We start from the raw sequence: 15,578 nt of genomic DNA, 5'->3' as shown, positions 1-15,578 counted from the left end.
CCAGGGGTAGAAACACCTGCAGAAAGCGACAGGAGGAGAGAGGAGAGAGACGAGGAAACACAAAACTACGGGAGAGAGAAGAAGCCAAGTTAGTAACGAGCATTAATGGGATATGAATGCGTACAGATGGAGAGGAAGAGGAGGAGAGAGGAGCCCGGTGCATAATGGGAAGTCACCCACCAGTGTAGACCTATAGCAGCATAACCAGGGGATGGTTCAAGACCAGCCTGAGCCAGTCTTGACTGTAAGCTTTATCAAAAAGGAAGGTTTAAGCCCACTCTTAAACCTGGAGAGGGCGTCTGCCTCCCGGACCCAAACTGGAAGATGGTTCCACAGTAGAGGAGCCTGTTAACTGAAGGCTCTGCCTCCCATTCTACTTATGGAGACTCTAGGAACCACAAGTAAGCCTGTGTTCCGGTTCAGTCCTGTAGTCTCAGTCCTGTTGCTTCAGTCCTTTAGGTCTCCAGTTCATTGTAACTGATTTATTATCTATTATTATTGAACCAGTTTGTACAATCTGTTCATGTCTGCAGGGAACCTCCTTCGCCTCCTTCAGTTGGTGGCTGATCCTCGGAGCCTCCTGTCTGCTTGCCACTGCCTTCGCTTCCTTTCGCCTGTATGAGGTCTGCAGGAGGGAGGAGGAAGAGGAGGACGAGACAGGACGAGGAGAGTTGGATTAACCAGACAGCAAAATTTTTGTTTGAGGCTGACACACACCTGCACTCTCACCTGTACTCTCACACCTGTTGAGGATTGGGTGATCAGATCATTACGTAAGACCCTGTCCTTATTAAAGAAAACCCACAACAACCGCAGATCTGTCCCCCTACAGGTAGAGAACCATCAGAACGGCATTTCCCACTGAGACGTTTCATCTTTGGACTTTGCAAATATTTTCAACTTTGACTCTTGAGACGGTTGGAAAATACAAAATTGGACATTTTGGACTCTAGGAATTCAAGACTTTAAATTTTCTTTTTGATTTTTACAATTTTGTATTTATTTTGAGGAACTAGAAAGAAAAACCTCTGTTGTCTTGTAAAAACTCCTTCACTCTCTAATAAAGCAGCAGCCCACACTGATTTAACCTGCTGAGTCGTTTCCATCTATGTCTGATGTAGGTCAGGGTGGGAGTCAGGGTGAGGGTCAAGGTGAGTGGACTGACCCCTGTTATTGTCTAAAACTGGAGGACGTGACTTCAGAATTAAAGCAGACAGACATTTTGTAAATATTTAATGTGTCATTACACAGTTTATAACATTTCTTTTATTTTTCACAGTTTATCAAAAAGTGTTTGTTGATATAAAACATTGAATTGGAGCTGATTCAGGTCAAAAATGACATTTACAAACACGATGGACCAATAAATACAAACATCACCTTTGATATTAATTCTAAGTATATTTTCAGTATTAATGAGTTCTGACTTCAGATCTTCTATATTTTATTTCACAAAAACTGAAAATAAATTTCATCCTAATCCTCAACATCCACTGAAAAAACAACTAATGTGTTTTCTGATATTCAAATTTACTTTCAAAATAAAAGTCAGTCATGCAATCAAAGTGACAGGAAGTAGGAATGCACAACATTATCTCTAATAAGGTTTTTCATAATGAGAGCCTTTCACACAAATTAAACATATAATTTCCTCCTGAACTTTCACAATAAATTACATTTGTTACAGTCTTCAAACTAAAAGCCAGAGGGAACTTTCCTGTGTCTACCCTCAAAAGAAAGGTCTGTCATTCAGACGAAACGATATGAATCTCTGAGATACAAAATCAGTCAAAGCAAAAGCCGTAGTTAACAGACAACATTTGTACTTCTTTAAAATGAAAGCACTCAAACTATAAAGCTGTGGCTTCAGGTCAAGACTTTCAAAATAAGAGCAGGCAAGAATGATCAATATTTTTTTTAAAAATCATTATAGGCCTTAAAATTATGATACAATTTGCTTTATATTTTATATTAATTATCTTTTTACAACGGCAACAGTTCACAAATAATTTCTATATGCAATATAATATTATCTATCATTAAATTACAATTAATAAATATAAATATGTCATAAGAATTAAATTACTGACAATATGAAAAACAGCAAAATAAAATAAAAACAAATAATTGAAGAAAAGTGGATTTACTGTGACAGGTAACTCAGGCTCTGATTGGTGGAAAGGAAATTTCCCATGAAGCTCGGCACCTGCAGACCCGTTGTTATGGTGATACCACCGCACCAAACCTGCAACACAGTTTTACTGCTGTTATTACTGTTAGTACTGCGATAAAATGAGGACAAGTACTGCACTGCAAATTACCGGACAAGTACCACAGGAGGACAGATAAACAGTAAAAGTACCCCTGCAGTACTACTACACACTTACGTGGTCAAACTTTATATTTATTTTATATCTATGTTTGTCTTTATGGTTAAGTGGTTATAATTCCTGGTTTTCAACCAGGTGACCCGGGTTTGATTCCCGGTGGGAGGACCAGGATCCGGGTCTACCAATTACTATAAATGTTTATTGCGCTGGTGACCTTGCCCACTTTCAAATTAAAACAAAAAACTGCCCAAAACGCTTAAAGGCCGTGAAAAACAATTTATGACTCATCTTGTTTCTCTGAGGATTGGTTTTCTAAATGAATTAACACTTTTCTGACAAAGGTGCAACAGCTCTGGTGATTTCACACATATCTGTTTGTCTGTTTGTTTGTTTGTTTGTTTGCTTGTTTTCTCACTGTGGGCAGGGCTCAGATAGAAAGTTGTGATGTCACATAATTCTATGCACCAATCAGGATTGAGCGTTATTTTTATCACAATCTTATGACGGTTGTTTGTTTATTTATGTTGCCGGGCAACTGTCAATCAAATCTGATGAAACTACAAACACACTGTCCTGATGAAAAAGATTCACTGTTTCAATCTTAATAAATAAATGATATCAGTGATCTCAATTTTACCTTTGATTGTTTCCTATTTACTCATGAACATTCAATGTGTGAGAAAAGAACCCAGGTTTTCAGGAGCTTCATAAAATAACAAGAAACCTAGTACAAGCACATATTCGGGCTACGACACAAGTACTACAAAAGAAGTATTAATAGTATCATAAAACTCTACACCAAACTGCATGGACATTTCTTATTAAATAACAGAAAAATGTGAAGAAATCTACTATGAATTACAATTTACCACCAAAACAAAAACTAAACAACCGCATAATCTACTACATTAATACTTGCAAAATATTCAACTATTGTCACGGAAATTGCTTCATTAAAGACTCGGCACTCTGTAAATAAAACACAAAACACTGATGGGTTGAAGAATAAAATACCTATATTGCAGTATAGGACACAATACCTTAGTTGAGTCATGAGTCAATAGATAGGCCTCTGAACACATTTCAGTGTTTAATTCATCAAAGACAGAATTACACGATTGGCTCCCGGCTGCGTATATAAGATGTTCATTCAGTGGCAAGCTGCCAGATCTCAGAAAGAGTCAAAGTCAACATCAACACCACCCTTTATGGCAACATACCACCAAGAAAAGACTGCAAGGACAAGATCACATCTCCGGGAACCCCTTTTCAAAAATGCACTGAGAACATTTGAAAGCCAGCATGTGGTATTTTTAGGACAACACATTTAAAGAGGCATATGTATAAACAAAGAGGCATCTCAGAGGCGCTTACAGAGTGAAATAAATTGGTGAATAAATGATCAACTTTGATGCTCTATGCTGTTTTACTTTCACATTCCTCCCTTTATGTTGTGTTTTACAAAATTGTTTAGACTAATTTCACTTCTTATAAAGTGTAGAAAGGAACAACCCTCGAGATGGTAATACGAGGAAAATGGCGGGCCTCTTTTTAAATCCTATTCACCTCTAGTAAGCTTTTTCTTTATGGCTTATCCAAAGGCTGAAATAAGCTGCTCCTTTGATGGCAAGCAGCTCGGAAGTTACTAGCACCTTGAACCATGCTTATATATAAGCAAAAATCATCATTCGAGTAGAGTTGCAGTCATTGAAGGCAGTTTTCATCATTAATGACCTCAGAATTTACTACTGACCGTTAGGTGTGAATGAGAATCCATTAATGTATCAGATAAAGGGACATTCACGCCAGGCTGCATTGCTCCAGCAGTTAATGAGGTAATAACAAACCTATGGTTCATATCTTCGGCACAACTCAAAAAACAAATAGCTATCAAGAAAAACAGCCATATCGTTTTGTGTGTGTTTTTTCCCCTCTGTATGCCTCTGCACATGTGTTAACAGTACCCATTCCTGGAAATGGTTCCCCGAAACATCATGCCTTAGTTACCTGATGTTTGGGGTCTTTTGAGGATGCCTTGAAGTGTGCTGTTGATGTCCACCTCAACTCTACTACATCAAGCTGCTGAACATAAACACGTGTCCTAGAAAATCTTTTCATATTCTACTAAATGTTTTTTTCAAATATGTTTTAGAGGAAAACTGATTCCTGATTATGTTCACTGTTCAGATGTGGTATTACTGTAGTACTACTGCAGTACTCACAGTGAAGGCGGGGACAAGTGGCTGGCTGAACTTTGTTTTGAAGGAGTGAAGAAGACGAAGTCGATCAACGTCAATAAATGATAAATCGCCTGAAACACAAAGAGACACATCAGATCAATCTGAAGACAATGACAAACTGACAGAAAGCTCAGGTAAAAATAAAAAATAAAAAACATGCGAAAAAATGAGAGCTGTGACACTTCACACTCTATTAAGTGGTTAAAACAAGTTAAAATGCTTAACGTTTATTGTGAAATATTGCGAGAGCCCAGATGTAACTGCTGTTAAAAGGGAGTTTTTTCTTGCCAAGTGTCGCCAAGCGCTTGCTCACGCTTGCAATGTTGGGTCTCTGTAAATATAACTATAAAGAGTTCGGTCTAGACCTGCTCTACATGAAAGAGACCACAGATAACCTCTTTTACGATTCGGTGCTATATAAATAGAATGGAATTGAATTGAATTGAAAATGTTAAATTTATGTTTCAGTCCTGTAGGAGGTTGAGCTGAAAATAGTTACATCGATAGCTGAAGAGTTGAAAGCAATTAAACTGTCAGTGAGAAGACTTAGAGAAAATTAAAGTATGTGTACTGTAAACAGTTGAAGTGTCAGTGAAGTAAGAGAACTGAAAACAAAGTTAGCTGAAGTGTGAACCTGTCAAAGAAAAAAAAAAAGTTGGCCGTTGTTGGGTGAAAGCAGTTTAAGTGTATAAAATAAAATAACGATAAAATCGCGACACCAGAAAATTAAATTCAAAAGAAAAATAAATGAAGAGAGAAAAGAAAAATTAAAAATAGAATATTTTCTTTGTACCGTTGTCGTAGTTGCAGTAGATTCCAATTCGTTGAGGCAGTGGCCAATCAAGCGCTTTTGCTCGGTTGTTGTGTTTGGCAGCGAGCGAGCTCTGCAGCCATTGGCTAGCATGGAGACACCACGAACTGGCACTCTTCCCTAATTGGTCAAAGCGGCCCAGGCTGGTCCGATAGGCCACGCCCACACTGAACGACTTCCAGTCAGCCAGGGGGCGGAGCTCCCAGTAGTGGCAGCCGCCAACCATCTCCTGGTCACCTAGGAAGCGGTAGACCAAAATATATCTTAAAATGTTGAAAGTAGAAAATATCAGATTTTTGCTACAGTGCGAAAAAGTTAAATATTAAAGTGGAGAAATGGCATCCAGTCTTTTCTGTTGTAACCTTTAAAATAAAAGCCTGTGCTAGTAATCATTAATAATCACATTGGTAGTTCTTCAAATAAAAACCTGCAAGCATAATCAATGATGTATTAAAATTAGAAAAAATTATTTCTAGATTTGGAAAAGTTTGATAAAATGTGTTTTATATTTTCAGTTAATGTTTGATGATAACAACAATTCAAAGTATTTTCTATATTTAACACTATTATTTATGATCTCTAATTCAAATTATTACTTAACTATGCATGAATGAATCTATTTTATCCAAAGTTTATATTTTAAAAGAAATTCAATGAGTCAGTATCAATCAGTATATAGTATTAAGACTAGTAGTACCCAGTACTGTGTACGACTCTCCAGCGAATCTGTCACGTCCGGGTCGACTTCCTGCTGTCTTATTTGGTGACGGTGTGGCGCTTCTGCTGCTAAAATAAATTACTTTCAATTAAATTAAATTAAAAACTTGTTACAGGTGAAAAACAGTTTAACTTTCCAGAGAATAAAAATTTAAAAGAACAGCAATGTGAACCACCCAATGAGATTGTGTCAAAGCAATGATGCAGCAGACAGAAAAAGATGAAAAACTACCAATAAAACAACACAAAAATTGAATTTGTACTAAAACAGCGGACATTTTTATCAAAATATACAAAAGTCTTACATAAAAACTATTTAAAAATTGTATGAACATAATTTTTATTAAAAAAAAAACAATAATTGCTTTTAAAATGTGGTCAAGACAGTGATACTTTTATTTCAAAACAGCTTCACTTTATAAAGAGTTTTAACGTAACTTTCTTCAAAATTAGTAAAATGTTTTTAACCCTTTAATTGTCTGATTAAATAAATATATAAACATATTTGGAAGAAACAGGTGATTTATTTGGAAATAAGTTGAACCTGTTTGCAGACAAAAACAAAATAATCAAAAGAAAATATACAAAAATACAGTTAAAAACGTGATAGAGTTCAAACATAGAATTATGAGGATATAATTAAAGACTGTAAAATATAGGCTAATATGATGTCAGCTGTGATGTCAGCAGTGATGTGACTGGCTGCATGAAACGAGAGATGGTGGATGAAGAAGGTGATTGGTGACACGCCGGTTGCTAAGCAACCAGACAGCGAAGACAGTTCTACCTGAGGGAGTCGGAGAGGACGCAGTACGGAGACTGAAGAGGGACAAAAATGTTAAACACACATACAAACAGCAGCAGAGAAAATACTGAAGATCAAAACATTTTTTTAAATTTTATAACTACTGAGTACCTGTCATAACATTACAGGGACTGTCACCATTTTTGCAGACACCATCCTGCTGAGACTGTCTGCTGTTATTGATATGTTTTGTATATAAGATGTTTGTATTTAAAGATGTTTTGTATATAGAGATATTCTGTATGTAGAAATGTTTTATATTTAAGATGTTTTGTATATAAGATGTATATAGAGATGTTTTTATATAGATACTAGTGCATTGTCCGTTCAAAACGTGCTTATTATCTAATTAATAGTTCAGTATTTATTCAGTCATCATCAAATAATTTCCACTTCACTGCTGTGTTATGATGTTAATAATAATAATAATAATAATAATAATAATAATAATAATAATAATAATGTTATTATTATTAGATCATACACACATACACTCACTTGCCAATTTATTAGGTTCACCTAGATAAAACTAACAGAATAGAGTAGAATAAACTTCATTGTCCAGGTGAGGAAGGAAAATTGCCTTTGGTCTCACCCAGAAAAGTAAAAACATAAACAAGTTACATCACACATCACATTAACAACAGAGATCTCACATATCCAAACAATCCATTATGTCAGGAGTCAAGCTCAATTTGAACCCCAATTCGAACTTCCAATGAGCAAAGAGAGACTGTTGCCAGGTGAGTGGGAAGACAGACTGTGCACATACATCACTTTGCACACTGAAGCCCAAATATCCAACTGTAGGAACAAGGAGATAAACACATCCCCGAGTGGAGGGGACCCTAAGGTTGCTGTAGTTTGTTGACTACATTTGGAATAAATTAGTCCTTGTAGAGCTTTTTCTTTGCCATGCGTGTCCTATAGGGTCCCCCTGAGCGGTGCAAGTCAAATTCAGTGTGGAGGGGGGTGTGTTTTGCCGATGATGATTGTCAGAACTAATGCAGTCTAATACAACGGGCCTGCAACGAATCCTCCTTCATAAGGTTTATAATGTTCAGTTTTTAATGAATCTGTTTGAAAGAGGTGTTGAGTTATTTCAACGGTCATTTTGGAGGCTGGAATTTTTGGTGCTGTTGAACTGTACTGGGTTATACTAAGAGGTGTTCCTAAAATTGTGTCCATCCCTTTGACGAAATCCTAAAATTTCATCACCGAAGTTAAGAAAATCACTGGCAAATTATTTTGCATCAGCAAGTTAAATATTTGTAACGCTTTAAAGACTGTAACAACAGTCTGTAAAGTTGAAGCCGTTTTCTCACTCATATGTGGCCGTTTCTCTTTTTGTGTTCCTCGAGAACCACTCGTCACAAAACCTTCACAGTTGACTGCGCTTCCTTGGGTCCTCGACAACACGCGTGAAGTTTGAAGTCAATTGGATGAGCGGTTGTTGAGAAACTCGAAGGACAGACGGACAGACAGAGATTCCTCCATTTATAGTTAGATGTTTTGTATGTAGGATGTTTTTATATAAAAATGTTTTGTATGTACAGATGTTTTGTACAGCTCTTTCTTCCTATATACTTAAAAAACATTAATGTAACCAAAGTAATTTACTGAGCAGTAAATCCAAAAACAACACAAACTCTGTAGTTTACTGTATTTGCTGTTTGTGTTATTGTCTGTAGTATTCTAAGTAAGTAATAATTACTTACTGTACTGGTACACCATTAGTACAAAATATTACACTGTAAAGAGAGAAGAGTTATGTTTTACACCGTGGGCCATAATACAACCTGTTAATAAGAATGTTAATCTACCATGTGCCTGGTTTTACATTAATTGTTTTGGTGAATTGCTTGATCTTTCAGTTTCCTTCTAATCTCTTTGCTTTTTCAATTTATAATTAAATCAGTCATTATCAGTCTGTCTCATGTTTGTGTTCTCTGTGTTGTAAAATCCAGTTTGAAGTATTTACAGTGTTGACCTGCATTAAACAGATCGTGGCCGTCTGCACGTCTACATCATCTATAAATACGGACTGTCTGCATGAGACAAAAATATAAATAAAGTTTTAAGACATAAAACCTGATGACATCATCAGTGACACGTTTCCTCACCAGCTTTTACTCTCTTTGCCTCTGAGTCGGGGGTCATGACCTTTGACACCCTGAGGCTCCCAGGTCACCGTTTCACCCTGAACCTTCAGCTCAGCATGGGCCGTCGACGCATCAAAGCCAAAGTTATACGCTGCATTAAAGGAGAAGAAAAAGAAAGTTGCAGTATTAATTACATTTTTAAGTTTTTGTATTTTTCTTTTAGTTTCACAATTCCTGAGCTCTCTCTCTCTCATTGTCTTAATGTCTCTTGCCCTAAAACAAGGATTTAAACTTTACTTATTTGCCATTTAAATTTTTATGTATTTCATACAGAGTGACACGTCTCTGTCTTTTGCATCTTGGTTCTCTGTCTCACTCTTCACTCCTTCAAACACACTTTGATTCATTCAATCATTTATTCATCCAATCATTCATTCATCCATTCGTTCAGTCATCCATTCATTTGTTCACCTTTGGTTTCCATGGTGACAGGCTCAGAGAACTCTCCGGCAGCTGTTTTGTTTTTTGCTCGAACTCGAACGACAACAAAGCGAGAGTCAAACTTCAGACCTGAAACATGAAAAAACCAAACTTTGCATCAATGGAAACTACAAACAAGTAATGAGAGGATGCTACAAAAATCAAACATTTTATATTTTATAACAAATGTATTCAATTTAAAATGAACTGAACTGTTTTTTATTGAGTAGGTGTCACAAATAAAAAACAAAATTCAAACCAAATGTCAGTCAAACAGACAAAGTCTACAGCCATGCTAATGCTAACATCACCATGCTAACATGCTAACAATGACAATGCTAACATGTTACTGTTTAGCAGGTAAAACGTTTGCTATGTTAGCATGCTAACAGTAGTTATTGAGCTGTAAACACAAAGGCCAGCTGAGGCTGATGGGAATGTCACTATTTCTGCAGGTATCTGCTCACAAACCAAAGTATTGGACAAATTAAAATGTCGACCTGATGATGGCGCTAGAGGAAAAGTCAGAGGATATTTCAGTTCATACTGAGGGGACCATGAATATCTGAACCAATTTTCATCACAGTCCATCCAACAGTTGTTGAGATGTTTCAGTCTGGACCACAGTGTTGGACCAACTCATACTGTCATCCTACAGCTCAGCCTGTTCAGGACTATTCAGGATTAGTTTTCAGCACTGCTCAGGATTAGGTTACAGGACTGGTCAGGATTAGGGTTCATTGTGGTGCTGTATACTGTAATGTTGTCACTGACACTTAAACTTCAATCAGCGACACAAAGAACAGATTTTCAGTTTGACAGAGAAAAAAACTTCAGTGATGAAAACAAATGTTCGTCCGGCTAAAGAGCAGCACAGAGACTGAGGTTTAACATGAGACACAGATACCTCCACTGTCACCTCTGACCTCTGACCTGTCTTCTGTCACCTCTGACCTCTTACCTGTCCACTGTCACCTGTCTACTTTCACCTCTGACCTCTCACCTGTTACCCGTCTTCTGTGACCTCTGACCTGTCCACTGTCACCAGTTTACTGTCACCTCAGACCTCTCACCTATCTACTTTCACCTCTGACCTCTCACCTGTTACCCGTCTTCTGTGACCTCTGACCTGTCCACTGTCACCAGTTTACTGTCAACTCTGACCTCTCACCTGTCTACTGTGAACTCTGACCTGTAACCTGGTCGCTGTCACCAGTCTACTGTGACCTCTGACCTCTCGTCTCTCACCTGAAATGGTAACTTGCGTCTCTGTGATGTCACAGATTTTTTCCCAGCATGCCTCTCCTATGGCTCTCAGTGAGCTGTCGTGGTTCGTTTTTCGGTATTCGAGCTCATAGCGTTCGATTGGTCCACTGACGCCATTGTTGTCGGCCTCACTGGCTGGTTGCCAGGCAATCATGATGTTGTTGTCGTTGACAACACAGCTAGAGACGTCAATCTCTGGAGCTCTGGGCACTGAAAAAATACAACACAAAAACAAGCCAAAATGTTGAGAAAATCACTTAATGTCTTCTTCTGGAGCTTTCAAGTGTCTCACACAGTCTTCGTCAGCAGATGGAGTTTGTTCAACTGTCATGGAAACTTTGAATGTTTATCTTCACGTGACTTTAAGAACTTGAAAGACTTAAAGTGAAAATACACTGAAAACAGCTCTCAATCATGGGAGATCCAACTGAGCAAACTCCATCTGCTGATGAAGACAATGTGATATGGTAAAAAGCCTCGGAACATGTGAGCAAGTGAAGTTTGAGTTAAGATTGTTTTGTCGATGATGAAAAAAAAATTCAAAAAGACATAAACAAAGCAACAAATAGCAAACTGTCAAAACAATAGTTTGACAAAAAGCTGTAAAAGTTGTCAAAATACTGACAAAAAGAAGGAAAACAGAATAAAACTAACTAGAAAGTAATTCCTTGTAGACACTGTGTGAACGCCGACAGCTGAAAACTGTGTATTACCTAAAGAAGCTGGGAGCTGAACTGTGTTTCTGGAAAAGTCAGGAGTTGAAATGAATTCCCACAATGACTCACCTGGCAGGAAGTGAAGTTGCTGAAGCCCCGCCCTCTCCACGCTGAAGTCAACGGTGAATTGCGCCATGTTCTCTGACACTGCTGGACGAGTTGTCAGCCGAAACGCTGGAGCCATTGTTACCCTGGCAACGGGGGTGGGGGGTGGCGGTTCCCGCGAGGGGGGTGGAGGGTGGTGTTAAGTGTTAGCGTTCAGGGGCGGGGTTAGGAGGTTAAGGGGTGTGGGGTTCACATGCAAATGATTTCAGAGCTATAATTAATTTATAAAACTTAACTTTGATTTGTTAGTTTAAATGTGTTAATGTTTAAGAAGAAATTAAAACACAGATATGAGTAAAATAAATTATAAATGGTAAAAAACAAAAACAACTGAAAACTGTAAATCAAATTAAAAAAATAAAACTCAAACAGCAAATAGAAAGTGAAAAGAAACAAAAGAAATATGATTGAAATCACTGAAATTTGACAACTGAAAAATGACACAGGATGAAGTTAAACAGAAACTAAAAATGACAAAACTTCATTTAATAAACATAATTCATATAAACTAAAATCTAAACATTATTTCATGTTCATATTAAAATATATTTAAACAGTGAACATACCTTTCTTTGATTTGTTTTGCAGCCTGAAAATAAAACAGATAAAAGAAACTTTAAATATTTATTATCAAAGTTGTTTTATTCATGTGTGTATTTTACATTTGCAGCCTTTTTTTTATGTTTGTTTGCACTATAGTTTAACAGTTTAAAAAAAATGTTTCAGATGATTTAATGAGAAAACTTGATCTGTCTTTTAAGATTTTGTTTCTTCCTCATCCTCACGTCTTACCTTCAGGAATTCTTCTTCAGTGGTGATGGTCAGTGTCTGATTTGCAAACTCGAGTAGTTCTTCACACGAAAGCAGAGCGAACTTTCCCTCCGACAGTTGCTTCTGAAAACCACAAACAAACCAGAAAAATATTTTTAAAAACTTTGTGAGGCAACAATAAATAAAGAAGAAAATAGTTAAAAAGGAAGAAAAACTGAAAATTTAGCTGGAATAAGCTGGAAAAATGAAACAAAATGAAAACCAGGAAGACAAAAGTTAATAAAATATAAACAACTAAAGAAAATTCTCCACCTGAAGCTCCGCCTCCTTCCTGCGCCTCTCCTCTTTGATGACGTCACGGAGCTCCGCCCCCTTCTCCTCCAGTGCAGAGCTTAGCTGCTCAAGCTCCGCCTCCAGGTCTGACATCACCTTACATGACTCCTCCTGATTGGACAGGTTTACTTTTGTTTGTTTGTTTGTTTGTTTTTTAACGTTAATTTGTTCCCACATCTCTAGGCCCCTCCCTCTCAGTCAATCATTTTCTGACCTGCAGTCCTGTCAGTGTGTTGTCAACTGTTTCCAGGAAGTTTTGGAGCTCTTCATTTTTATTGGCTAATGTGCTAATGATCCTGCGCAGAGCTTCCTGTTTACCAAACAAATAAAAACACAAACACGTTTTTAAAGTAAAAGCCCAATTCAGTTTTAGAATAAACTGTTTCAGTAATTAAGATGAAATCAGTTGATAGCAGATCTGAAATCAGCTGAAAATCAATCATTCCTGTAGAAACTCAGCATTCAAATTAACGTCACCTGATTCGCCATAAAAAGGCAACTGGTTACTCCTGACTCACCTGTAATCTGCCTTTTATCTCAATGTACCTGCTCAGGCTAAACTACAGGGGCTGGTCCTGCTGGACTGATGACCTGAGGACTCTGACTCTGTTTGTTTGCTCCCTCAAGCACATGAGCGTCCAGACTGTGAGCCTTTTCTCTCTCTTTCTCCTTCCTCTCCTCTCTTTTCAACTCTCTCTCTCTCCCATAGTTTTAGGATCTCTCTTCCCTCTCTCCTCCTGTCACTGTCTGCAGGTATTTCTGTCCCTGGTGCTGCAGAATCCGGATCTGTAACTGCAAACCACCTACTGCCCCCATGATCCTGCTCAACACCCACTGCTACAATTATTACGATTATTAATATTATATTTAGTGTGATTATGATTATTATTGCTTTAAATCTTTATGTGGAACGTGCATTGTGCTATGTTCTCTTTCCTCAATCAATATCGCATGATTACACAGATGTGACCCTTCACCTGCATTCACCCGACTCATCAATAATCTATATTTATTTACTTACTATCAATAATATTTTCTCTCCTTTTTCCTAGATATTAATTTTTCTTTCTAAGTTATTGAGGGCATGGGGGCGCGGGGGTAGAGCAAGGTAGAATTACACTGACAGAGAGAGAGAGAGAGGTCGAGTTACATAGAGAACAAAAGAGGTGGAGATACCCGAGGAGAAAAAATACCTGAGCAGAAACAATATTCATAACCTGATGATCAATACATTCACTCTGATATTGAATCAATCAGAGAGAGTCTTCTGTAATCTGTAAAGCCCTTATTCAGAGTGATGCTCACTCGTCCAGAGAGAGAGAGGAGAGGTCGAAAGACAGAGGGAGAGAGAGCTAACAGCTACCAGCTAGCTAATCCTCTCTCTCTGTGTCCATGTGTTGCCTGTGACTCGTTCTCATCAGACAGCTCAGATGTTATTGATCATCGATGATTCGATTCTTACCTTCTGAGTGTCCATCACCTGAGAGAGAGAGAGAGAGATGGAGAGAGAGATGGAGAGAGAGAGGGGAGGACGTGGGTACTGACAAGAAGTGAACTCGCACATCACAGTCTCACTTCCTGTCTGTTCTGTCAAAATAAGAGTCTGAACATTAGCTGCTCGACCTTCTGACAGGTAGAGAGGGCGCCTGCAGACAAAACTCGGGGCTGAAAAACACTCAACACTGAAGATTTATCAGGTTAAAACATTTCATTTGTTGTTTTTTTTACAGTGAATATTCTCCAACAATCTGTTTCCCTGGCTCACAACATCAAACATTAGACATTAGATGTGAAGAACAGCTGTTTGTCGTGAAGATGTAAAAAAATTATATTTGGTTACGAAGTCTCTGTCAACCCGTCAAACTGCGTGAAATGAAAAAAGATCAATCATTAATAATACAACACTTTAACACTACAACACAGCACGACTCTCAAGAAACCTTCAAAATAAAAGCTGGTGAAAGAGCAACACAATCAGAAATATGGAAAGCTGACAAGGTTATTATTTGTCTCATTTTGCTGCCGTTCATTTTTTTAATATAGTTTTATATTGTCAGCTGGCAAACTAACGTAAGTTGTGCTTGTTTGTGTGTTTGTTTGCAAAACAAAAAGAAATTAGCTAACGCTACTAGCTTGGCTCTGAAAAAAATTTAATTGACGCTAAATCATTGAACAAAATCTCACATTTATCAGGACAATGTGTAATCCCATTCACTGTAATTAAAATTAGTTACGAAGTAACCTGGAAGCCTTAGCTAATTTCTGCCTTTGTGTCTGTAGCCTTGACCGTGGCCACCACCGACCGTTTCCATTACGTTGCTGGTAGTCGGTTAATGCTAAGCTAACTCAACCGTTGTACCGACTAGCTTCAAGTAAATAACATCGTTTCTGATGGAGAACTTTTTAGAGGTCGGTTCTCCACATTTATGACTTTTAAGAAAATGCCTTGCTGCTCTTATAAAGTACAAGGTAAGTTAGTGGAATAAGTGAATATGAACTTGAACTGTATCCAGACGTTACATTACCAGTGGCGTGTCTCCTATATATTAGTCAGATGAGAAATCAGCTTATGTCCAAAGGTTTTTTTTCACAATTGTGAGAAACGACACTGAAACCTCAAAGTAGCTCCTTCGATGGGGCATAACGCTAACCTGTCCCCTCCCTAGTTAGCCTCTCTGCACACAATTATACTGAAAGGTACCCAGCTAGCGACTTGTCAGGCAATAAACGTCTTACCTCGCCACACATTGGATTGTGTTTAATCGTTAACTATGTCTGCAGTGCAATATAAAGCTTTTCTGAGACATATTCGCTCTGGATGCTGCTAGCTGGATGTTAGCCAGCTGCCGTCCTCGAGGCTTTGTTGAGTTTTTAAGCTTATGTCCCTTCGAGGCCTCCCTAC

General features: G+C 37.8%; 1 protein-coding gene across 8 annotated transcripts; it reads right to left on the bottom strand.

Moving 5' to 3' along the window:
* Positions 1-1,254: 1,254 nt before the first annotated feature.
* fsd1l (fibronectin type III and SPRY domain containing 1-like) lies at positions 1,255-15,561 on the bottom strand. 8 transcript variants are annotated; one of them, XM_040158172.1, is made up of 14 exons: positions 15,413-15,561; positions 14,139-14,263; positions 12,891-12,986; positions 12,656-12,787; positions 12,365-12,466; positions 12,139-12,161; positions 11,537-11,658; positions 10,734-10,961; positions 9,477-9,575; positions 9,027-9,156; positions 6,079-6,167; positions 5,364-5,618; positions 4,553-4,641; positions 1,255-2,245 (listed from the first exon to the last, which is right to left on the bottom strand). In XM_040158172.1, exons 2-14 carry the CDS (start codon positions 14,238-14,240, stop codon positions 2,144-2,146), a joined length of 1,569 nt encoding a protein of 522 aa, XP_040014106.1. In that variant the 5' UTR covers positions 14,241-14,263; positions 15,413-15,561; the 3' UTR covers positions 1,255-2,143. The 8 variants fall into 8 exon arrangements, with proteins under 8 accessions (XP_040014106.1, XP_040014104.1, XP_040014105.1 ...); XM_040158170.1 differs by having other exon boundaries at positions 14,139-14,258; XM_040158171.1 differs by having other exon boundaries at positions 6,079-6,164; positions 14,139-14,258.
* Positions 15,562-15,578: the final 17 nt, after the last annotated feature.

Source organism: Xiphias gladius, chromosome 20, assembly GCF_016859285.1.
Source record: "Xiphias gladius isolate SHS-SW01 ecotype Sanya breed wild chromosome 20, ASM1685928v1, whole genome shotgun sequence".
Classification (NCBI taxonomy): domain Eukaryota; kingdom Metazoa; phylum Chordata; class Actinopteri; order Istiophoriformes; family Xiphiidae; genus Xiphias; species Xiphias gladius.
Note: the sequence above shows the minus strand (reverse complement) of the source record. Positions and strands in the feature narration are given on the sequence as shown.